The 24,132-nt window shown below is 39.8% G+C and overlaps 1 protein-coding gene across 9 annotated transcripts in view; it reads left to right on the top strand.

The window, feature by feature from the left end:
* The first annotated feature begins 7,105 nt into the window (after positions 1–7,105).
* The window catches only part of LOC131243244 (nucleolin 2-like), a 30,277-nt gene continuing 13,250 nt past the window's right edge, over positions 7,106–24,132 (top strand). For 4 of the 9 annotated variants that reach the window (XM_058242495.1, XM_058242446.1, XM_058242470.1 and 1 more), the window contains exons 1-8: positions 7,106–7,239; positions 14,146–14,249; positions 14,332–14,380; positions 14,471–14,658; positions 15,041–15,124; positions 17,753–17,890; positions 17,976–18,110; positions 18,260–18,385. In XM_058242495.1, the coding sequence (XP_058098478.1) occupies positions 14,217–14,249; positions 14,332–14,380; positions 14,471–14,658; positions 15,041–15,124; positions 17,753–17,890; positions 17,976–18,110; positions 18,260–18,385 (753 nt within the window). In that variant the 5' untranslated portion in view covers positions 7,106–7,239; positions 14,146–14,216. Of the gene's footprint in view, positions 7,240–9,970; positions 10,044–10,281; positions 10,385–14,145; positions 14,250–14,331; positions 14,381–14,470; positions 14,659–15,040; positions 15,125–17,752; positions 17,891–17,975; positions 18,111–18,259; positions 18,386–24,132 lie in introns of those variants that run through there. The other 5 variants (XM_058242462.1, XM_058242451.1, XM_058242454.1 and 2 more) reach the window with 5 other exon arrangements.

The raw sequence follows: 24,132 nt of genomic DNA, 5'->3' as shown, positions 1-24,132 counted from the left end.
GCCCATCTGGACGTATGTGCAACCGTTTTTCCAGTTAATTTTGGGATGCGGGCCCAAAATTAAATATCCAAATCTCACAGCCACGTCATCCCGCGGACGCGGATTGGATACTGACAAGGTCAGTAGCCAAATGGCTACTGAAGTGACGTCACCAAGCTCTGTGGACCCCACCATGATGCATGTGTTGTATCCATACCGTCCAACCATTTGTAGAGATCGTTTTATGGCATTAGAAAAAGAATGAGATAGATCTAAAGTTCAAGTGGACCCACCACAGAAAACCGTGGGATCAGTCACACCCACCGTTGAAACATTTATAGGGCCCACCATGATGTATTTTTTAGATCCAACCTATTCATAAATTAACATAGAGATAGATGAAGTGAAAACAAAAATATAAGCTTGATCGGAAACTTCTGTGGCCCCTAAGAAGTTTTGAACGGTGGATGTCACTGTCCCCACTGTTTTCTATGGTGGGGTCCACTTGAACTTTAGATCTATCTCATTATTTTTATCATGCCATAAAACGATCTCTCCAAATGGATGGACGGTATGGATACAACACATGCATCATGGTGGGGTCCACAGAGCTTGGTGACGTCACTTCAGTAGCGATTTGGATACTGACCTTGTCAGTATCTAATCCGCGCTTGGCGATTGAACGCAAACAGCTACAAGCAAAAGCTCTGTAGAGCCCATTGCTTGGTGTGGCATCCATTAGTCGTAGGGCCGCCTTAATCAAATGTTGCATATCCATTTAATCAAATGTTGCATATCCATTCCATCCATCCGTTTTTAAACCTATTTTTGGACACGGTATAAAAATTTAAACATGTCTAAGTATCGAGTCAATCATACTACAAGAAACATTAATGATTAAACACTCACCATTAAAAACTTTCCAAGGCCCACGGTCAACATGCCATGCTCCCAGAAAAAGCTCGAGCAACCTTTAACAAAAGGATACCTGTACCCGAAACTGATATAGGTGAGTAGATAGAGAATACCTTGGGGGCCGCGAGACAACTCTCTCTAAGGAACTCGGCAAAATAGCCCCGTAACTTGAGTTGGGCATTTCATACCCGAATCGGTGGATCCGACCCGATCGGACCCGATCCAACCCGATTCAAACAGAACCGATGGTCGGGATCGGGTAGCATAAGTAGTGTAATCCAGATCCGAACTATTTTCGGATCGAATTCGGATATGCCCTATTCCGAGCGTGTGTGTGTGGACGTGTGTGTGTATTTATTACTACATCACAACCCTATACTTGGGGAGTGAACATCTTTACATTCGGAGCCAAAAAATCCTGCCCAACTCTATCTCTCTATCTCTTTATATTTGTCTCTCCCTGTTTGTTAAGGAAGAATCTCTCTCCCTATTTGTTAAGAAGAAGGCAAGTAGAAGGCAACTGGAGAGAGATATACATTGAAAAATAGTATATTGCTGTATGCGAAAGAGAGAAAGAGAGATACTCGTAGCAGGCATCCGCATAAAGCTTCGTCGTCTTGACAGGCAAACCCCAAAGTTAGACGGAAGCGGATTGGCTGGTGTAATGTTAACAAGTTCTGTGGGTCTTATCACGAGGTATGTGTTATATCTAAACCGTTCATCCATTTAGCAATATCGTATTAAGGCTTGAGACAAAAAATAAGATAGATTTAACTATTCAGGGTCACAGAAGTTTTGGATCAATATCAAAATTGTTTTGCCTCTTCATTCAGGTACGTGTGATCTTATCAAATTTATTTTTCCTTTTCAATCAGGTACTCGTGACCTTACAAACATATTGGATGTAAAATAAACGTTATGGTGGGCCCTATAAATTTTTTAACGGTGAAAATCATTATCTCCGCCAATATTTATGGTGTGGTCCAGATGATCTTTAGATATGATTTATTTTTTGGATAATGCTCTAAAATGATCTCTAAAAATAGATGAACGGCGTAAATGTAATAAATACATCACTGTGGGGCCCATGTAACTTTGATCTCCTTTGAACCGTTCTCACAGCTCAGAGCTCGAGGAGCGTCCGTGCTGTCTTTGCACGACACGTACTAGAGCAGCAGGCTAGCTACAAACGGACATTTATAAAGCTTCTTCGAGAAGCTATGTAGGGGAACGGATTGGCTACTCCCCCTGACACTAGCCCCATGGCTGGTAGTCGGTGATCTGTGGGCCCCACCATGATGTATGTATTTCATCCATTCCGTTCATCTATTTTTAAATATGATTTTAGGGCTTTATCCCAAAAATGAGAGGGATATAAATCTTAGGTGGACCACACCACAGGAAAACAATAGTTATTGGATATCCATCATTTAAATCCTCCTAAGGCCCACTGTACTGTTTATTTGACATCCAATCTGTTGATTAGGTCATAAAGACCCAGATGAAGGGAAAAAACAAAGATCAGCTTGATCCAATACTTTTATGGGCCCCAAAAAGTTTTTAATGGTTGAAGTTCATTAAACACTGTTTCCTATAATGTGGTTCAATTGAGATTGGGATATATCTCATTTTTTTTTGTAATACCATAAAATAATCTATAAAAATAGATGAACGAAATTGATGAAATACAGATATCATGGTGGGGCCCATAGATCACCGACCACCAGCCATTGGCTGGTGGCAGGGAGAGTAGCCAATCCGTTTCCGATGTGTAGCGGGTGTACGTGTCGGGCCGAAAGCCTTTCACAACGAGTTCCTACGCTTGTAGCTTAGGTGGGACCTACAGTGATTTTTTATTTTTTTTGAGAAATCCACTCCATCCATCCGTTTTGTGAGCTCATTCTAGGGCACAAGCCAAAAACTGATCTTGATTCAATACTCAGGTGGGCCAAAAACGTGAGGATTGAACGTCTATAGTTGAAATATTCGTGTGGCCACAGAAGCTTTGAATCATGCTAGTATTTGTGTTTTTATTTCAACCCAATAGGAATGACGTAATAAACGGTAAAGATGGCATGCAAACATCACCATAGACGCCAGGAACGTTTCAACGGCAGAAATTTCCCTACACATTTTCCTTTATTGCGGCCCACTTGAGTCCTAGATCCTATTCAGTTTTGGTCTTAAGTCCTGAAATGATCTCACAAAACTGATGGAAGGTGTGGATCTCTCGCAAACATCACGGTGTGCCCCACCTAACTGCGGTAACTTCTCGTAGAAGGCTTTTGCACAAAATCCGCGTACGCATTGACGTGACAAGACGTCCTGACGTTTGGCAGGTGTACTGTGCACCAGTAGTGTATTTTTGCATATTGACGTTAGCAAATTATGTGGGTCCCATCATGAGGTATGTGTTATATCCAAACCGTCCATCCATTTGGCAGGCTCGTCTTAAGGCTTGGGCTGAAAAATAAGACAGATCTAAAGATCAAATGGACTACACTTCAAAAAGCAGTGGGGGTTGAACATCTACCATTGAAACTCTTTTAAGGGTCACGGAAGTTTCGGATCAATATGAAAGTTGTTTTTCCTTTACATCCATGTAGTTGTTACGTTATTGATAGATTGGATGAAAAAATAAACATTATGGCGGGCTCTACAAAGTTTTTAACGGTGAAATTTTTATTTTTTTTAAAGAACTTAATCCGAACAGTAGCCAATCAGATCCGACTCAGTTTTTTTGACCAAGTCAGACTCGGTTCGGGTCAGTCTAACGTTACAACGGATCGGATTGGGTCAGATGACCCAAACTCGGTCCCGGATCTGACTGAGTTTGGGTCAGGCCATGCAGAAGCTAGGTATTTTGTTTTGAGCTGGGCCTTTATAGCCTTGTAACTTTAGGAGAAGGGGTGCCTCCTCATAAAGGGGGCCACAGTGATCAGGCCTGGGTGACTGTTTACGTAAAACACAAGTCTCCGCAAAGTCGCAAGACTATGTATGGGGGTTGACGCCTGTCAGTGCCGGAAGGTTAAAGAAGTTGGTGACATGATGACGGGGGAGTTGGTGACCGTAGCCCCAGTGAACGGCGCCTATGACTATGCTGGTCTTAAAAGGTAGCGAAATTCCTTGTCGGGTAAATTCCAACCTGCACGAAAGGCGTAACAATTAAATGGCTTTTGCCTGTCATTCACCACTTTCTCCAACAACGTGATCCACTAGGGATTTTGATCCGCTTAAGTTCTTGGATGACTTCCTTAAATGAGTTGAAAAATATGGATGGGTAGCATAGATATGAACCACGTTCATTAAGGTGGGCCCCACACAGTAAGGTAACACCCATTAAGCTAATCCGCTCCGAGGCAGCCCATGTTATGATCCGAACCCAAACATGTTCCAGATGCAAGTGGGCCACACTACAGCATGTAGGAAAATATCCACTAATGAAATCAACCTGGCCGCGGTTGATATCAACGGGATAAGGGGAAATTACAAACATCAGCCTCACCCCAAAACTTCTGTTGATTCGGGAAGGTTTCAACGGTCTGCCTTATTCTGGGGCTCAACTCGTGAGCAACGGAAGCTTATGGACGGAGCGGATGTTATGTGTATATCATGGCGAATCCCAGATTCAACTCCGGACATGAGCTGTGTGGAAACTGATGGAGGGACTGGATGTCACGTAGATATCATGGTGAACTCACACAGCTTTTGATTACACTATCACCCTAAATATTGGTCACGTGATGAACGGTTCTTCCGTCTCCCAAAAGCTCGTCTATAGATTTAGTCATGATCATCCAAATTCAACGGCGTACGCGAGGCCTTAGCACGTGGGAGTGGATTTGGTGTTACCCGAGCAAAACATCAGTGGGTGTTGCCCGTTAATGTGGGCCGTATTTATGCATGTGTTGTTTATCAACACCGTCCACCAGTATTTGCTGATCATTTTAAAGTATGGTACAAAAAATAAAGTAGATCAAAGCCTCAAGTAAACCACACCATAGGAAACAGTTGTGACTAAACACCTACCATTAAAAACTTCCTGGCACCCGGCGTAATGTTGATTTGCAATCGAACCTATTGATGAATCTTACATGGACCTTGATGAAGTAGAAAATGCAAATATCATCTTGATCTAAATTTTTTGTGTGCCATGAGAAGTTTTTAATGGTGGCATTTAATCATTATTGTGTGGTCCATTTGAGATTTTGGTCTACTTAGCTTCTGAGGAAATAATCTAAAATGAGCAGGAAAAACTGATGAACAATGGACGGTGCGGATATAGAATAAATAGATAAGGGCCCAGAGGTAACACGTGGTCCACTCCCCTCCCATTAACCCGATGCTTCGGATGCCTACCAGCCTTTTTCCCCAAACGAATTTCTCCCGGGTACGACTCCGCTGGAGAAAAGATGGTATTCCTTTTCGAGTTTGCTCTGCCGCTGTCGCGACTGATTAGCTAGCGTGTGTCGCACCCATTGGGACCCACATTCTAAGATGAACAGATGATCTGAGCGGTCATCGTTCTCGTTACTAGGATAAATAAGCTACTCTGCCAATATCATGCTTTAGTAATGATCTTAGCCTTTGATTTTTAAAGTTGAATGTGAGCCATTGAAAATTTTTTCTTCACTGTTCTTAACTCGTCGTGATGGCTACAATCATCTCTTCAAAGTTTCTAACGATGGACCCTAGCGGGATGCGGCACGATCCTGACATGCGGAACGAACTGTTTGCCTGACTTCTCGTATGGGAGTAAATTGATAGTTTACCACCATTTCCCACATGGCGGCAACTCATCCCGTCTGTATCACCCAAACCGACAGATCGAACCACTGAAATTGGCCAGACAATCTCAGTCACTCGATATTCATTGAATATGGAACTGTGATCATTTTATTTCAACTGTTATTTTGTGGATGATTAGTTTTAATACACAGCAACTGGATGGCTTATTTCATTCATGATACAACTGATCTACAGTCAGCCCCACGGTTTGGAGGGTGCGGATCTCAGTGCGGATTCAGTGTTACATGGGTAACATCATTAGCGGTAGAGCTTTACATGAGTCGGGTCGAGTCAAGTATTGCCCAGCTCATGTTCGGCTAACACTGCTCGAGTCCTACTTGTATTTGACTCTGCTCGGGCTTTACTCGTCCGAGTACGAGCAGAAATCGAGTCGAGTCGGGTCCGAGTTTTCGAGTTGAATTTGAGTCCGAGTCCGAATTTAAGACCAATTCGAGCAGGGTTTTCGAGTAACAAATTTAATATATATTAATTGTATTAACATATATTAACAATTTTAACATATATTAGCTATATTAAAATATTAACAATTTCTATATTAACATATATTGGCTATATTAACATATATTAATAATTTTTAATATATATTAGCAATATATGATATAAATTTCTAAAATATATTAACAATTTATACAAAAAACTAATAATAATAAATCTAGACCACACCGTACAAGTCAAGTACTAAGTTAAGTATTGCTCAGCTCGTACTCTACTCGTAATAAAAACGAGTATCAAACTCATGCTTTTGCTCGGCTCAAACTCATGCCGAGTCAAGTCGAGTCGAGTAATTTCGAGTCGAGTCTAGCAAAAAATTGAGCTTACTTTGCTCGTGTACCGCTCTAATTAGCAGATATTGTCCTGACCATGAGCCCACCTTGATGTATGTATTGTATATCCACGTGTCCATTAATTTTTCCAGCTCATTTGAGGACATTATCAAAAAAAATGAAGCAAATCCAAATCTCCAGTAGACCACACACAGTCGTATTAAATATCCACTATTAAAGTCTTCTTGGGGTCACGAATGTTTTGTATCAAGCTGACATTGGTGTTCTCCCTTCGTCTAGGTCTGTGTGACCTTATCACGAGGTTGGATGGTTAATCATCATTACGGTGGGTTCCAAAAGTTTTTAACGGCAGGATTCAAATGACCACTGTTTCCTGTGTAGTATACGGTGTAGTTCACTTGAGGTTTGATTTTTGGTATTATGCCCTAAAATGAGCTGGAAATACTGATGAACGGCGTGGATATACAACAAATACATCAAGGTGGGCCCACGGTCAGGAACATCCATGTTACCTGGGTCACAGGTAATCCGCTCCCCCGGGTCTCCGTACATGCGCGCCCCGTGCACGGTTCACCGCGACTTAAAAACGCGGCGAGATGACCGAATTCTACACCCACCTCCTTCACGCGCGCATAAAACATGGAAACGAGAGATTTTCTCGCGTTTCTCCTTTCGTAAAACCCTAAAAACCCAATTTCTAGGGTTTTTTTCACTTCCCTTCTCTCTCTGCAATCCCCCCGATCATCTCAAGGTAAGCGATTCTTTCCCATTTTTTTGCCCGATCGAACAAGCAACGATATACCTTTATATATATATATATATATATAAATTTCGAATTGGTATTCATTAGAAATCGGAAAAAGTCGAGAAATTCTATGAAATTCATTTTCTTATATATTTATAGATATTGATTTCTCTGTAGAAATTGTAATTTATTGTTTTTTCCTCATTCTAAGTTCAGTTTCTTTGGATTGAAAATCGGCTTGTCCTAAAATGTACATTCTTTACACTAATGGGAAATCTGTGTCGTGTCATGGAACGAAAACTGCAGGCCTTATATAACGGCGTAATGACCACCGTGAGAAGTCATCAGAGCTGTATTTTAACTTTTGCATGCAGGCCCGCCTGACCTGCTGACTTGTCGTGTGTGCATGACATGTGGGCCATGCAGAGGATGGTTCACCTGATTGTTAGAATCAGGTGTGTTCATTCATTAAGGGCCCGTTTGGATACCACCAAATAAGTTACTTTTTCTACTTACAGCAGTAGATAAGTAACTTATTTCAAATAAATATGGTTTATGATTAGTTATAAGTAACTTTTTTACTTAAAAGTACTTAATCACTTCAGTTAATTTTTAAAACTTTTCGACTTTTCATAAGTTGCTGAAGAGAGACATAGGAGAGACCAAAGGGAGGGGAAGCTGATAAGTAGGTTGTTTACCAAACATACTTATCTTCTTAGTAAGTAGGAACTAAGATAAGTTACTTGTGGCATAAGCAACTTACAATCCAAATGCGCCCTAAGGGGGCAACATCTGTTTGTTGAAGTAAACCGCTGTCTAGTACCTCACTCCGTGAGTGGGCTGTACTGAATTCCGCCCCATGTGATCATCATTCCATTGCCCATCTTTTTCATGGCTCTGAAGCCCTACACATGCAGCATGTTGGCAGGAAAAACGGGGTTGTATTGGAAAGTCATGTACACAATGCTTTTGCATGGATGTGCCCTTTTTTACAATGTGTTGTGTAACGACCCTAAGTTTCTGTGCACTTAAAATTGCGATTAGTAATTAATTAAATTAAAAAAAAAAATTCAAGAACAAGAACAAGTCAATAGCTGAGTTGGTAGAGATACTCTTAGTTGAGAGAGAGGTCAAGGGATCGACTCTTGCTGCCGTGACTCTTGGTTGCAGGTGAGATTAAGGGATCGATTCTTGGGGCAGTAATAATAACTTTTTGCCAAATGCCACGAAGATTTCAAATTTTGGATAAGAGAGGATGTGCTCATCCTATCTTATCTAGAAAGCCTCTCTTTAAAAAGGATACGGGAAATGTTTCCTGCAGAAAAATCAAAGGAGAAAAATAAAGCCTAGAGAGAGAGGAGATTATAGGAGAGGCTTAATCGGGTAAGTTGTAGCCATGAGATCTTTTTATTTTCATATTATTTTCATTTTTTTATTTTTCTGCCCAGTCTGTGCAATGGACGGTGTGGATCGGCCACATGATTATTGCATAGATGCGTAGAGAAATCTTAAGAAAGAGATGATTTAGAATTTCAGATCTGGGCAATGATATTTTAGGAATGGGTTAAATTGTTTTGCATCCGACCGTGTTTGGATGGATTTGAACAGATCATTTGATCCTCAGGGCCGAAAGATATCAGAGCCTTAATTTTCGGATTGATCTGATTATTGGATGGGCCATGTTAATCCGATCTAATTGTGGACATGATATTGTATAATAAGTTGTGTGGATCATCAGTGGCGTTAGATCTAATTTGAACCGTTTATATATTGATCAGATCTCATAATGGTTACGTCAGTTAGATCTAAATGTAGGAATCATTTTATACCTTCAATTCTAAGATGATGATCAAACAGATTGGATCTAATCCTCACCATTTATGCTTAATTTGGATGGATCTAACTTGTTATCCAGAAAGTATGGATAGATCTGACTCTTTGATGGCCATTAAGATGAAATGGTAGAATCATACCTATTACACTTTGAATTAGATTTTGAAAGTATGAATGGACCGGATCTAAGCGATCTATTGACCCATTCCCAAATTGGGTACTTTGTGATGTCGATGGATGGTTCAGATCTGTCCTATATGATCAATGGATCATTTATAATAAGAGAAACATGGAAAATAAGGAAAATTAAAAAGTTATAAATTTCAGATCATCTGGACAATACAAATAGGGTTGGTTTGATCAGTTGATCTATCGTTTCGATTGGTCGAAAACAACCCAGTTAGTCCAGCAACTTAATTTCGAAAATCAGAATGTGTTCGATTGGTCGATAAGGCATTTCGATCGATTGAATGGTATTTTGATTGATTGAAGTAGTTTTAACCAATCGAAATGGACAAAAAGTGTCCAGTAAATTTTGTGAAAATTTAGATTAATTCAACTGATCGAAGTAGGTTTCGATCGAACCTTGACCGATCGAAGATAGTGTCGACTGATCAGTTCGACTGGTCTGTAATACGCTGAAATGTTTTGTTTGACTAAAATTTTGGTGTCCTATTTTCATGGTGGAAATTATTGATAACCTTTGATTTCCTTAGGATGTTGGGATGATCAGAACACCTTGGTTAATTGGATTGTGCCTTACATTGGGATGAAGTTATTCTGAAATTTTGTAGAAAAAGAAAGTAAATGACGATGATTTCCATACATATTCCAGATTTGGGGAAATGATTAATCATGGGTGGGCTGATTGCATTGATGTATACTAATAGAAATATGATTTAAGTTTTAATATTTAGGTGATTGTAAACTGATTGATCTGGGGATAACCTCTTGGAATCCACATCACCAGATTTTAGGTGAGTGATCCCAACATATTTCCTCTTCGTAGTAATTAAAATAGTCATCTCATTGTTCTGCTGATTGTGATTCTTTTTATTGAGTGTTTTGTTGAATTTACTTAGAACTGAAATGCCATATGCTGCTATGTATATGTGACAATTGTTAATACCATGCATCAGTCATTCTCACATATCCATTACCATGCATCGCATAATTGCGCTGAATACCTGGGGACACTCCCTGGATGACCTGTAGGTACTTACAGTATTTGGTGACCCAGGGGTCCATCCTTGGATGCCCACAAGATGTGGAAGCCTACCCAAGAAGGGGAGATGCGGGTTGATGGAATCCAACTCAAGTAAGTAGACTGATCAACACAATTGATGCATTCACACATAGATCCATCTAATGACATTTATGTATTCCTATTTTATTTATGACGTGCGTGGACCATGATGGGTTCACTCACTGGGCTTGACCAGCCGGCGTTATATTGATGGAAAAACCATACAGATTTAGTGGACAATGAAACAGCTGCTTAAGTTTCAGGGTAGGAAGGTGAACCAATGGACGATACACAATGGCAATGGCCCTATCTTGATGAAGATGAGCTGAATGTGTTAAATCAACAGCATATCTAGTTGAATTATGCTAATTTATGTTTCTGAGCCGATTTTAGTTGAATAGTTGGGAAATTTTGAATATTTTATGATATTGTTAGTCAATGGTTAAATAAAGCCCCAAATGGGTGGGTTGTGGTACAATGCTTAGCTTTTGTGAATGTTATAAATGTGCGGAGTAAATGCCTATAGATTATATTGGTGGTGGATGTTCGAGATTTTGAACTTAGTGTACATTGTAACTAAGCCCCTGGAAAATGGTATGAAGAAATGGTTTGAATTCACTTGGTGTATGAGTCATGTGCCATAACTCAAGTCTGATGGTGCACACTCTATATCTGAATTTCAGGGCGTGATATGTTGGCTCGTAAGTAACACAATACTTTACAAAAAAAATTATAATAGCTACATTTCTTTTGCTGAAAACAAATTTCTTGGGAGGAAGTGAGTTACTGTAAAGAAGTCACTAACCACATACATACATGGTCCCACGTCACATGGGTGTTATTAATCCCTTGATGAATGACCCGCCATCTTAACATTAGGATGTTTCTGACTGTTCACACCACATCCTGTGTTTAAGTAATGGTCGCTCAGAAGTGTTTTTTTTTTTTTAAGAACATGAAATCAGAGGTTGGGAGCATTATTATTGGAAGCAGTGTTCGCAATATCGATATTATTGGCCGATATATCTGCCAATATTATCGTTATCACTGCCTAGTGACACGAAACCCTCACGAAACCGCTCGAAAGTTCAAAAAAAAAGAAGAAAAAATGATTGTATCGCGCGATATATCGTAGGATATTGCGCGATATCTTCGATATCGTGGATATCATCGATACTATGGTGATAAAAGGCTGGATCTGTGGGGTTCGTAATTACCAAAAAAGCGAAAAAAGGAAATTTTTTTTTTTTTTAAAGAGGAAAAACTGGAGGGAGGATTTTAGTACCTGTAGACTTAGAGATTTTTGCAATGAAGATTTCCGCGAAGGGATTTTTGCAACCACTGAGATTTCGATGAGAAATCGGGCATATGAGAAGATTTGAGATTTTTAGGGTTCCGGAAGCTCCAAAACCCTCTTCCCTCTTTTGAAACGCGGCTTCCGCTGAAGCCTTTAGAAATCTGATTGCGTACTGAGTTGCTCGTACGCTTTATTGTACTGAGAAAACTCAGTGCTCCCAAAAATCAAACACATTAAAATATCAAGTGAACCACACCACATCAAACAGTGATTAATGAACATTTACCATTTAATGATCTGGATTTGCTTAATATGTGGTGTGGTCCACCCAAGATTTGGATCTGCTTAATTTTTGGAATAATATGCTTAAATTATATGAAAAAAATACATGGACGGCCTAGATAAAATATATATAACAAGGTGGACCCCACACATCTTGTGACAGGACTGCCTATTGTACCACACAGGTTGTGAGGTGCGAAGACAGCGCTAATGCTCCGAGTTGTACGAATGGTTCAAAGGAGATAAAAGTTACATGGACCACACAATGATGTATTTATTATATCCACCCCGTTCATCTATTTGGCTAGATCATTTTAGATCATAAGCACAAATATGAGTCATATCCAAAGCGCAAGTGGACCACTCATCAAATAGTTGTGGGACAATGATTCTCACCATTAAAACGTTTGTAGGGCCCACCATAACATTTATTTTCCATCCAATCTGTTCATAATGTCACACATACCTGGATGAAGAGACTACAAATATCATATTGATCCAAAACTTCTGTGACCCGTTTCAATGGTAGACGTTCAATCCTCCACTATGTTTTGCAGTGTGGTCCACTTGATAATTTGGATCTGCCTTAATTTTCTTCTCAACCCATACAACGAACTCATCAAATGGACAGGCGGTTTGGATATAAAACATGCCTCATGGTGGGACCCACGGAACTTGTTGACGTCAACACACCAGCCAATCCACTTCTGCAGATTTCCTGCTAAAGCCTTTGTCAGCAGGAAGTTCCTGCGTTGGAAACATAGGTGGGGCCCACCGTAATGTTTGTGAGAAATCTATCCCATCCTTTCGTTTTGTGAGCTCATTTTAGAACTTGGGGACCAAAAGTGACCAGGTTCCAAGACTCAAGTGGGCCACACTAAAGGAAAAGGTGGGTAGGGAAATTCCTATTGTTAAAACCTCCCTGGGTCGACATTGATGCCATCCATACCGTTCATAACGTCATTCCTACTGAGATGAACTGAGAAGACAAATATTACCTGATTCAAAACTTCTGTGACCCCACGAATATTTCAACTGTGTACGTTCAATCCTCACCTTTTCAGCCCACTTGAGTATTTGATCAGGCTCATTTTTGGTACAATGTCCTAAAGTGAGCTCACAAAACAGATGGGTGGGGTGGATTGCTCACAAACATCTCGGTGGGCCCCACCTAAAGTTTCTAGCGCATGAACTTCCTGGAAAAGGCTTTCACATGCACCCGAGACTTGGATCCAAGGAGGTGGGTGGGACCTGACTGTGGGGCCAAGGGTGATGTATGTGTCTTAAATCCACATCGTTGAACAGTTTTGAAAGATCATTTTAGGATATGATCCCAATTCCACACCATTGAATAATTTTGAAAGATCATTTTAGGATATGATCCCAAAAATGAAGCAGATCCAAATCTTACATGGGCCATACTACTAGAAAAGATGTGGATGAAGAGACCACACAAATATTAGATTGATCTAAAACTTTTGTGGCCCATGAGAAGTTTTTAATGGTCGATTACCACGGTTTCTGTAGCCACAACCAGTCCCCATCATTGATACGTATATTTCTCAATTTTTACTTATTCTTTTGCTTTTCAATGAATTGGTTGTGTTTTCATACATGTCTTTGATACATTTATAAATGTCATGCATTCAATTTAAATATAGTTATATTAGTTTAGTTAAACATCGCATAGCTTAGGACCCTATACAAAGGAAATTTACTATGTACACCTTTTTGAGATGTTATGATTTAAAAGTGTGTATTGAGGTCCTTTTAAACAATCCCTGAAGTTTCATTGAAAAATTCAACCATTTTCTTAATGTTTCCCCATGTTTCATAAAAAGTGTGATAAATTATGCGATACAAACAATATATCCCGTGCGATAACCGATACGTATCTGTATCCCAAGGGTGCGATACATAGCGCGATACCGATATTTGGAACACTGATTGGAAGTGCCATTTTAATATATATATATATATATATATATATATATATATAGACTTGATTATTTCAGCATATTTTGCTACATTTCCTGTTTCTCGTCCTAACACGGCATGTCTATTGCTCATTTTTCAGTGGCATTACCATAAATCTTGCTGTTATTGCGTCATTGGTGTATGGATATTGTTTCTCTTTGGATATTTCACCGATTATTATTGGCTGCAAGTGTCTGAAACTGATAAGTGGATGTGATTTTTTGTTATTCTTTTGACCAAGCATTTGAGTTTTTGTTATCTGTTCTACTTATTGCAGGCAATTTAGTTCACCATTATCTCTAATTTCTAGTTAAAGTCGTAAATTAAGTTGATTTTCACCACATCAGCATGGGAAAATCCAACAAAAAATCCAAAGCCCAGGTAATTTTCCTCTCATAATTTTTTCTTTAAATGCATTTCTCCGTACTGTCATTGTGATTGTTGTTCTGTTGCCATAATGTAGGTTGCTGCAACCCCCATGGAAGTTTCACCTGTGAAATCTGTGAAGAAAGGTTGGAATTTTCCTTCTTTTTAAGCGCGTATTGACTTATAATCCATGATTTATTGATGATTTTAAGACATGGGCTTTGTTTGATTTTCAGGTAAGAGAGATGCAGAAGAAGCCATTGAGAAACCGGCCAATGCCAAAACGCAGAAGAGAGAGGTAGAGGCAGCAATCCTGAAGCAGAATGATGGCAAGAAGTCGAAAGATTCTCACAAAGTGGCACTGAAGAAGAAACCTGAAATTAGCAGTTCAGAGGATACAACTTCATCTGAATCTGAAAAAGAGGTTCGCTCAAATGAAATAGTTTTCTTTTGCACGTGAGGGTAGCTTTATGTGGCTAGTGCTTTTATCTCACAGCATCTGTTGTACTGCTACTGTAGAAATCTCAAAAGGCATGCTTGATTATGTCAGCTTAGTGGGTGTTCGTGCCATTATGCAAATGTTAGACAATTTCTTTCAGGGTTATTTACTTTGAAGAATGCATCTTGTGTTGTATGAATTTTATATTGGTTTTTCATTTGACTGGAGCAGATGTGATAGTTTCATGTGAATTTGGAATTTCATCATGTAGTATCTTTTCATCACTCTTTTTAATGTGAATTATTTGATCAGTATTTGTAGGGGATATATTCTACTTGGTGCATTATCAAACAAGTTCTCTTTCCAGGTTAAAGTTGCCCCCAATAAGGACACCCAGCCCACTAAGCCACCTGCAAAAGAATCCAGTAGTGAGGAATCTTCTTCTGATGAGGTGAGCAGGGAATTGATAATCTTAGTTGCAGGGTTAAAAGACATCATAAAGCTAGTTATAATGGGAATGTTACTCTGTGTCGTGTTATGTAGCAAATGATGGTAGTTACTTCCGAAACAATTGAAGCTATATGGCCAAATAGCTACTGTTGTGTTGACTATGGCTTTTTAAACATCCATTATTTATGATGTTACATTTTGTAATATAACACCACCTGTTGGCATAAAAATATCCATTATTTATGGTCCATCCTTACACATTTTTCCATTTTATTATGGTTGTTCCATCATGTGGCAGCAACAGCAGCTGACCATTAAAAGGTGTCTTAGTTGTTCTAGTGGGGCTGTGGGAATGATTATTCGCTTAAAATATCTGGAAGCTCATTCATGAATCACAAGCATACGTCTCACAGTCACTGCCTTATTCATACTACTTAAGCACAAAGTTGATTCGTTTCTTTTACTTTTTAGGAGCCCGCTCCTACAAAAAATCTGCCTGGGTCTGTGATGCAGGACACATGACTTAATGCTAACATGCAACATGGAGATTATGAAAGAGTCCATAAAGTAATTCAATTAACAAAAGATGCTAACCCACCAAGTAATTAAGAGTAAACAATAGGAAATAAAATCTGATTTAACTTAAATCACATGCCCGCATGCTAAGAAATCATATAAATCAATTAAAACTAGGCCCAATGGAAGGATAGAACTTCCAATTTAGCATAAACATATTCGACACTCAAGGGACAGATTTGTAGGCTTTATGATTAGAGTTAGAAATGGGAAAATCTGAAATTTGAAAAATTATGGTTCATGAGAATTGAGGATTTTAGAATTAGGGTTTTTAGAAATTGAGGAAAATAGGAAATTAGGGATCTAGGGTTTAGGTAAAGGTTATGGATGAGGAATCAATGAGTTTTAATGGGGAAGCAAGGGGAAATCAAAGGATTGAGCGGTTGTCTATACGGTTAGCCTAGGGGCTTGCACGTGTGGGTCGTTGGCTAGGGTTTTTAGGTCCTCAATGGTTGATTTCAGTTGGGGTTGAAGTTGGATGATGAAAAGTTAAAGAAAAATATGATTTGGATGGTCTTGAATAGGGAAGGAAGAAAAGAGATGGAGTTTTTAAAAAAATACATCTTTTGGATAGAAAATAAGAGATAAAGAAGATGATGGATGGAAGTCTCGCACCTCCGTTGAATGAGGAATAGAATCACACCGCACCCAAGCTCCAAATCACAAGGAGTATTCTTCAAATCACATGAAGAAGAGAAAACACAGTTTTTTTTTCCCCAAAATAATGGCATTAGGGTTTCACACGCCCATCTTTCTCCTTTATAGTATCAAAAAAAACTTTTTACAAAAAGATGCCCTTAGATAAAATTCTTAACATAAAGACGCTTAATAAATTAAAAGTTGTTCCTAACTACCTAACTTCAACACAAATATAAGGTATACCAAAAATAACAAGCATGTAAACAATCTAATCAACTAAATTATTTTGTGGCTCACAGGGGTCCACGATCAAGATATCCGATGATGATGATCCAACGGTCCAATCATTGTGTTCACCCAATCCAACGGTCCGATGTGTCCATCACGCTCCTATATGCAGCTCACGTGCATCTTCCTAATGTGAGGTTTTCAAAGATGCATGAACATGCACATGGGGTCTTCAACGTGGCTAGGAATGTGAATTGGGCCTAGTGGGTCCCATGTAATGGTCGTCTAGCCATAAGGAGACTGCCTCAGCCCTCCTCCTCTGGTATGGTGCTATGATGTCCTCATCAATTTCCCTTGGTTGAGGAGATTTCGCCTTTGGCGAAATAAAGCTGCAGTGATGCTCGAGGAGATCCGGGTCTCGTCACTGAAGTTCTGCCTCTGTGATCCGCATACCGTCTTACTTTTGTTTGCCCTTCCACTTGACAAGGTACTCCTGGTAACCTCCATGTCATGTGGAAACTGCTTCTTTATCTAAGATATCTTCTATCTCTTTTCTTCCCGTAGGTATGGATGGTACGGGTGGTAAAAGTTGAGAAGAAGGGTGAGGTAATGGCCATGGGTAATGGGATAGGTTAGAGGCATCATCATCATAGTTCATGCGAGAGTTAGGGGAAGGTCCATGAAACAGTACAAGATCTTCCACATTAAATGTGGAACTAATACCCATGTTAGGCTGTCTTGAAGAATGGCTTTGTCGGTGCTCTAACTAAGAAATCAAAGCAAGCCAGCAGCTCCGAAAGTGATTCTGATGAGGAAGCAAGTGTTTTCACAATTCAAATGCTGACTGTTTCCTTGTTAAAATTGTACGAGTGCATTGGACTGTTTGAACATGGTTGTAGTTATTGATTTCACATATTTCATTCGATGGTAAACGGCAGGGTTATCCACTGGGCTTTGGGCACTAATCTTTTCAATGGATGTATTTGGGAAGTCTTTTTGGGTTCTTGGAACTGCATCATGTAATCTTTTTGGTCTGCCTTGAATTAAATATCAGTTACCATTAACAAAAAAAGTTGGATGGTATCTAGGAGTGTATTACTCAACACATTTTAGATTTATGAATATGACATGTTATTATGGTTTTAAATGTAATTTATTGTAAGGATATTTATAAATGCATATTCAGGAAGTGGGGAATAAAGTTACCATCCCATCCCAAAAGTTGCCAGCAGTTGCTGCTAAGAATGGTTCTGCTGCAGTTTCCAAGAAGAAACAAGAATCAAGCGACAGTTCCGATACTGACAGCAGCTCAGATGAGGACAATGTGGGTACTAGTGTTGCTGGCTCTTTCTTTTGCTTTTAGATGTTTTAACTTTTCTATGGGTTTTGTGCTATTGACACTTGCTCAGAATACACAGAAAAATGTTGCCTCCCAAGTAAAGAAAGTGCCTGCTCCTACTGTGAAGAATGTTCCTCCTGTTGTGTCCAAAAGGAAAGCTGAATCAAGTGATAGCTCCACAGAGAGTGAATCCGATGAGGATGAGGTATGCTGTGGCTTTAAACTTTTAGGACGATTTATGTGTACCCTAGGGTTGTATTCCGTCTTTTCTTTGCTTTAGGCTTGTAAATGTTCAAGGTATATGCACTATTATTTGCTGGTTGATGAAAACTCAAACTTGTTACACTTTTACAGAAAAAGGTTGTCTCCCAAGCAAAGAAAGTGACTGTGCCTGCCTCAAAGAACGTTCCTACTGTTGCCTCCAAAAAGAAAGCTGAATCAAGTGATAGCTCCTCTGAGAGTGAATCTGAGGAGGATGAGGTGGGTAGCTGTAAACAAGATCTTAATCCTGTTCTTACAATATTATTCATATTTACGCTTTAAGGAAATGCATTGTAACGCCCTGAAAATTGAGGGTCGAGCAGAAGCTCAGCTCCCGAGTTCCAACGCATCACTTATGCAACATAGATAATGATGATTGAATGTTATTCATATTAGTGCATTAAACATGAGTGAGATTATATCAAAACAATATATCATACTCCAGAGACAGTTAACTTTCGCAAGCGGAAGGCTGTGATAAATATATAAAATATATAAACTGTTGTAAGTCTCCATAGTGTGAACATGATTTCAGGTTAAATATATACATGTATACTCCAAAAATGAATAAAATGAAGATACATGGGTGTTCTAAAGGTGCAAATAACAAGTGTACTGACATCTAATCAGCATCCCTGTAACCTTGTCGATTAGAACATGGTCTACATAGACCCGCCTGATAGCTACATATAGGAGAAACCCTCCTCATCATCATAAAAGTCTGGCTCCGCTTCGCAAACATCACCGTCATCTGAAACTAAAACAGAGTCTGGTTGGTGTTTAAAACACCGTCCTGTAACGTGGGAGTGACTGATCAACTCACTGGAACAATAAAGCAAAGGTTAACATGTTATCAATTCAGTCAAGCAGTAATGATAACGCAATACAACAATCAGGTCCTAAGTACTCTTATTAATGCAAGAATGATATGAAATAATGATGCATGCCATCGCCTGCGCTCCCTCAGTGACTTCATCTCACGATCGCAGCATGCAACCCTTCCTCAGTACTTGACCTGCTACGCCAAAGGCACACGTAATGCGGTGCATGCACGTGATTAGCCGGGTTCTTACTTAGGTTTATTCATACAGCAGGATTGTGAAGCTAAGGTACCACCCTTTATATCATTTACCCAACATTGATCCATTTAGGGTCGTCAATCCGACTGGGGACCACAGCCAGGCTACGCTAGCGTAGGCCAACAGCTCGAATACAGTGTCCCATACCACCGTATTCGGCTCACGAGTTTGAGTTGCTCACTGGTCACTACGGGGAGGCTCGTCGCCCCAGCGTAGGCCGACAGCTCAACCACGGTGTCCCATACCACCATGCCCGGCTCATGAATCTTAGCAGATTGAGGTACCAAGGTTAAACGGGCTTTTCACTGGTAAGTTTGGTACCTTAGGTTCAAGCAGTAGTGTCCATACATGGTGAACACACAGTAGGCAAATCGGGTTACTTGACAAGTTCGATTGGTACGAGCGTACGCTGAATTAATTGACATGGAGCGCTAACCATTGTCGACAATCATTGTAGGACTCGGATTCACCGAACGCATCAAATGTGATGAGACTAGCTCGGCCACTCAAACAAGAATTGTTACCGATTACCTGGACTACGTAGCAGTCCCAATCATATTCAAATGCAACATTTGAAGACATGTGATGATCATATAGGCATTTAACAAACATTCCCAACATAAATCTCATTCGAGCATTTCATCGAACACATTGTACATATTACCATATATTGCATTTCATCCATAAATTTCATACTCGGAATTTAGGTTACATGAAGGAAACTATACGTATAGATAAGGTAGCTGAGAATTCTATCTCAACACTCTTATTAAATACAATTCTCATCAAACATTTTCTCATTTAGACATTTTATCAAACACTTAGACTACGCATATCAACATACATATAATAAATTAGTTATAACATATATTGTAGCAAATCCTTTCACGAGGAGTTGCCACAAGTACAACAATCACGTACTCTTACTCAGGTAATCATAGCAAGCACAAATCCTAATTCCATATTCATCTAAATATTTCAACAAATACATGGAATGTATTATATTCAACATTGTTCACAATATATGTAATAAACGGAAATCATTGCATCTAAGCACATGCGACAGCAATCAAGTCAGTCATAAATCATTAACTGACATTGAAAGCCTTGAAAACCATAACCTAAACATTTATAGTTCGCACCTTTCGTCGGTAAACGCGTAACGAAGTTTAAACACTAAGTCTTTGTTTACGACACAACGACAACCTAAGCTAGTTCACCATTTACTCTATCTGAATCCCTAAAACAGATTAGGGTTAGGATTTCTTACCCAAAAATGGAATCAGAATCGCCGGTATAGCGATGCAGATAGGTCGATTCAGCACGTGGAGCGATGGGCTCGGATACCCGGAACTCTCTCCCACTTTCTCTCTCTTTCCTTCTCTCTTTGCTCTCTTCTTTCTCCTAGGGTTGCAAAATCGTATGGAATGAGAGAGAGAGGGTTTAAGGCCTTTATATAGGCCCAGAACTGATGGGAATGGCCCCAGGGCCATGGTATACTTAGGGTACAGCCAAATAGCGGCTGTTTCGATCCAACGAAGCATTTTTAGAGGCCCCTTTTTTGCATGCGGTCGGACTTAAGCTCCCTAACATTGGATCTAGGTCAAGCTGAGTTTTCGGTCCGATCGGATTTAGAGATCGACCGTAGCGGACTAGTTTCAGTTCAACGGTCACCAGTACTCGATCAGGGCTATAAGTACACTGACATGTGTTAGAAATTTTCCCTGATCCGAGGTTGTAATTAGGTCAAATTCTGACGGTCTGAATCCTTACATTTGGCCTGCAAGCAGTGTTCGAGTTGTCGGTGTCGCTACAAGTTTCGCTGGCCGGAGATAAAGATATAATATCGTTATCGCCGATAATATCGCCGATAACCGGAAATGCAGGAAAAAAGGGGGAAACATGAGGAAAATGGTGGAATTTTTCAGTGAAACTTCAGGACATGCCTAAACACATATATTTACATATTTAGGAATGAAAAATTTACAAAAAGAATACATTAAATTAAAAGTTTTCATTTAATGGGGGCCAAAAAGCATGCGCTGACCCAATCAGCAAAATATCATTTTTGGAGCTTTCTATTTTTTGCCCAAAAATAGAAGTTGAGTGGAAATTTAAAGAAATTATCCCCATTCAACTGAACCAGGGCCTGCCTGGATGTTATTTTCTGATACAATGATTTCTTTCTAGCAAAAGTGTCACAATTGTACAAAATCGGTTACGTGCCAAAGGTGGGCCACACCATGATGATCAACTGGAATGAAAACCAGATCAATCCACTCTTTTGGCTGGCACACATGTACACTAAGTATTCCATCGGCTGCTCATTGATTTTGAAGTTGTGGCCCACCCAAAAATCGGTTCATCTTGATCATCATGGTGTGTCCCACCATTTTCATGGATCTAATATACTATCAAAGACACGTTTACAGTAAAAAAAAGAGGCGAGATGTTCATTGGATGGCCCCAAAAAGTTTTATGGGGCCCAAAAAGTTTTAAATGGTCAATGTTCATTCAACACTGTTTCCTGTAATGTGGTCCACTTAAGATTGGAATATACCTCATTTTTGGTCTCATACTGTAAAATTATCTATAAAAATAGATGAACGGCATGGATGAAACATATACATCATGGTGGGACCCACAGTGCAATGGCTGGTGGCAGGGGAATAGCCAATCCGTTTCCGATCCGCGCAGACGCGACTTAGATACTGACAAGTTGAGTAGCGGTCGGCTACTGAGGTGACGTCACCATGTTCTGTAGGCCCCACTACGATGTATGTTTTGTATCCACACCGTCCATCCATTTTGAGATATCATTTTAGGCCATGAGCGAAAGGATGAGGTAGATAAAAATCTGCACTGGACCCCACCACAGAAAACAGTTCAAGAGTGATGCCTACAATTGAAACTATCCTAAGGCCGGCCATAACGTTATTTGAAATCCAACCCGTTCAAAAGTTAAAAATGACACGAAAGAAGGGAAAACACGAATATTAGCTTGATCCAAAACTTACGTGGCCCTCCAAATATTTTTCAACGGTAGACATTCAATTCAACTATTTCTTATGCTGTGGTCCATTTGAACATTGGATATGCCTCAAATTTTTTTATATAAAGGCCTGAAATTATCTTTTAACGTGTATGGACGGAGTGGATAAAATAAATAAATCATGGTGGGCCTTACATGCGGTGGCCGGGCTGCCTTTATACACGGGCGGATTGTTTTCCGCGTAATGCGTTGATATACGCTCACTGCGTTCGTACGTAACTGGTGCGAACTTTTTGGTGGGCCATCATACATGATGGGAGTATAAAATCTGAACGGTCCACGTGATGCAGAACCCCATGAAACCTATAAGACCCAACTTTTACTTTGATCCAAAACTTTGGTGGGCCATGAAAAAAGAAAAATGTTTCTATCTATTGATTTGCATTTCTCTTTTCTATAGCCTACCAGAGTTTTAGATCAGTAAGAAATTTTCCCCTACGAGGTTTCATGTGATTCCGCATCACATGGACCGTCCGGATTACACTCCCATGACACGTGTACAAAGGTGCGCATGTGCGTAGGTGCGCATGCCTCATTAGGCTGGTAAGAAAAGAAAAGAAAAGAAAAAAAACCCGATATCTATTACGGGTTTTTCTTTACGAAAAGTAAAAAAGAACCCCAAAATTTCGTGGAAGAGATATCTCCGCCGAAGAAATGAGATATTTGAAAGAGGGTTGATGCAGAAAGGGGATTTTCAAACCTGAAAATCCGAACGAAATGGCACCGGGCGCTGTTGATCGATGCGTTCTTCCGAGCTCTAGCTTCCGATCCGATCAACAAGTAGGCGATCTTCTCGATTCCGATATTTTTTTCCGAAAGAGGGGTTTTCTTATTTCCGATATTTTTTTCGATTTTTTCAAAGAGGGGTTTTCTTACGGATTTATGGGTTGTTGGCTACAGTTTTCCCGTGATAGGGATCGTGGTTGGTAGCTACAGTGCGAAAATCTCGATATTATCGGTGATAATCCAGGATTTTCGCCGATATCTCCGATTTTTCACCGATATCTGCGATGTTTCGCCGATAATCCAAAGAGAAACGAAATAAGGGGGTTTCGGTATCGCAAGACTAGCGATACCGATATTATCGGCGATATTTCGATAATATCGCCGACAACTTGAACACTGCCTGCAAGCGAACGACTCAATTCACTTAAGTTTGGGTTCAGTTTCTAAAGATATTCGTGTTTCTCACACACTTTGATCCGGGCTCAAGTTGTGCGTTTTTGGACACTGTTAGGACTTGATTTCCGAGATGGTTGACGAGCCCAGTAAGGCGGTCATATTCGTATAGTTTTACGGTCATCGGACTTTTGTCGTGCGGTCTAGGTCCGATACGGAGTTTTGATGTGCTCCCGAGAGCAACCGGGTTTAGAGATTGATTTTAGATTTCAGGGTAAAGTAGCGTCAATGGTTTTGCATGTTTTGGGTCTTGCAGATCATATTTAAAGTGATTAGTGTTAATTTCACAGGTAATCTAGTTTAGCACTAGTTAATTCTTGTCTAATTTCTAAAGGATTTGGTCCTGAGTGATTTCTGCCCGAGGTGGTACTCGAGTTTTTGTACGGATTTTTCCGGGACGTTACATGCATCCAAGATGATATAAATGTGTGAGGCAATTATCATACCATGGAGCATTGTCTGAGATGTACTTATTGTCTTCAAGGTCACACACGTTGCATTTTTCCTGTATACATGTAAACCCCTTAATTCATCAAAGTCGATCATCTTATGAACCCAGAGATGTAAAAGATCTTCCAGGCCTTGGACAAATGTATCATGTTTATGCAATTTGAATAGGTATCAGCTGGGCATCCAGCAGATATGTGCTTTTATAC

Source organism: Magnolia sinica, chromosome 1 (genome assembly GCF_029962835.1).
Source record: "Magnolia sinica isolate HGM2019 chromosome 1, MsV1, whole genome shotgun sequence".
NCBI classification, from domain to species: Eukaryota; Viridiplantae; Streptophyta; class Magnoliopsida; order Magnoliales; family Magnoliaceae; genus Magnolia; species Magnolia sinica.
Note: the sequence above shows the minus strand (reverse complement) of the source record. Positions and strands in the feature narration are given on the sequence as shown.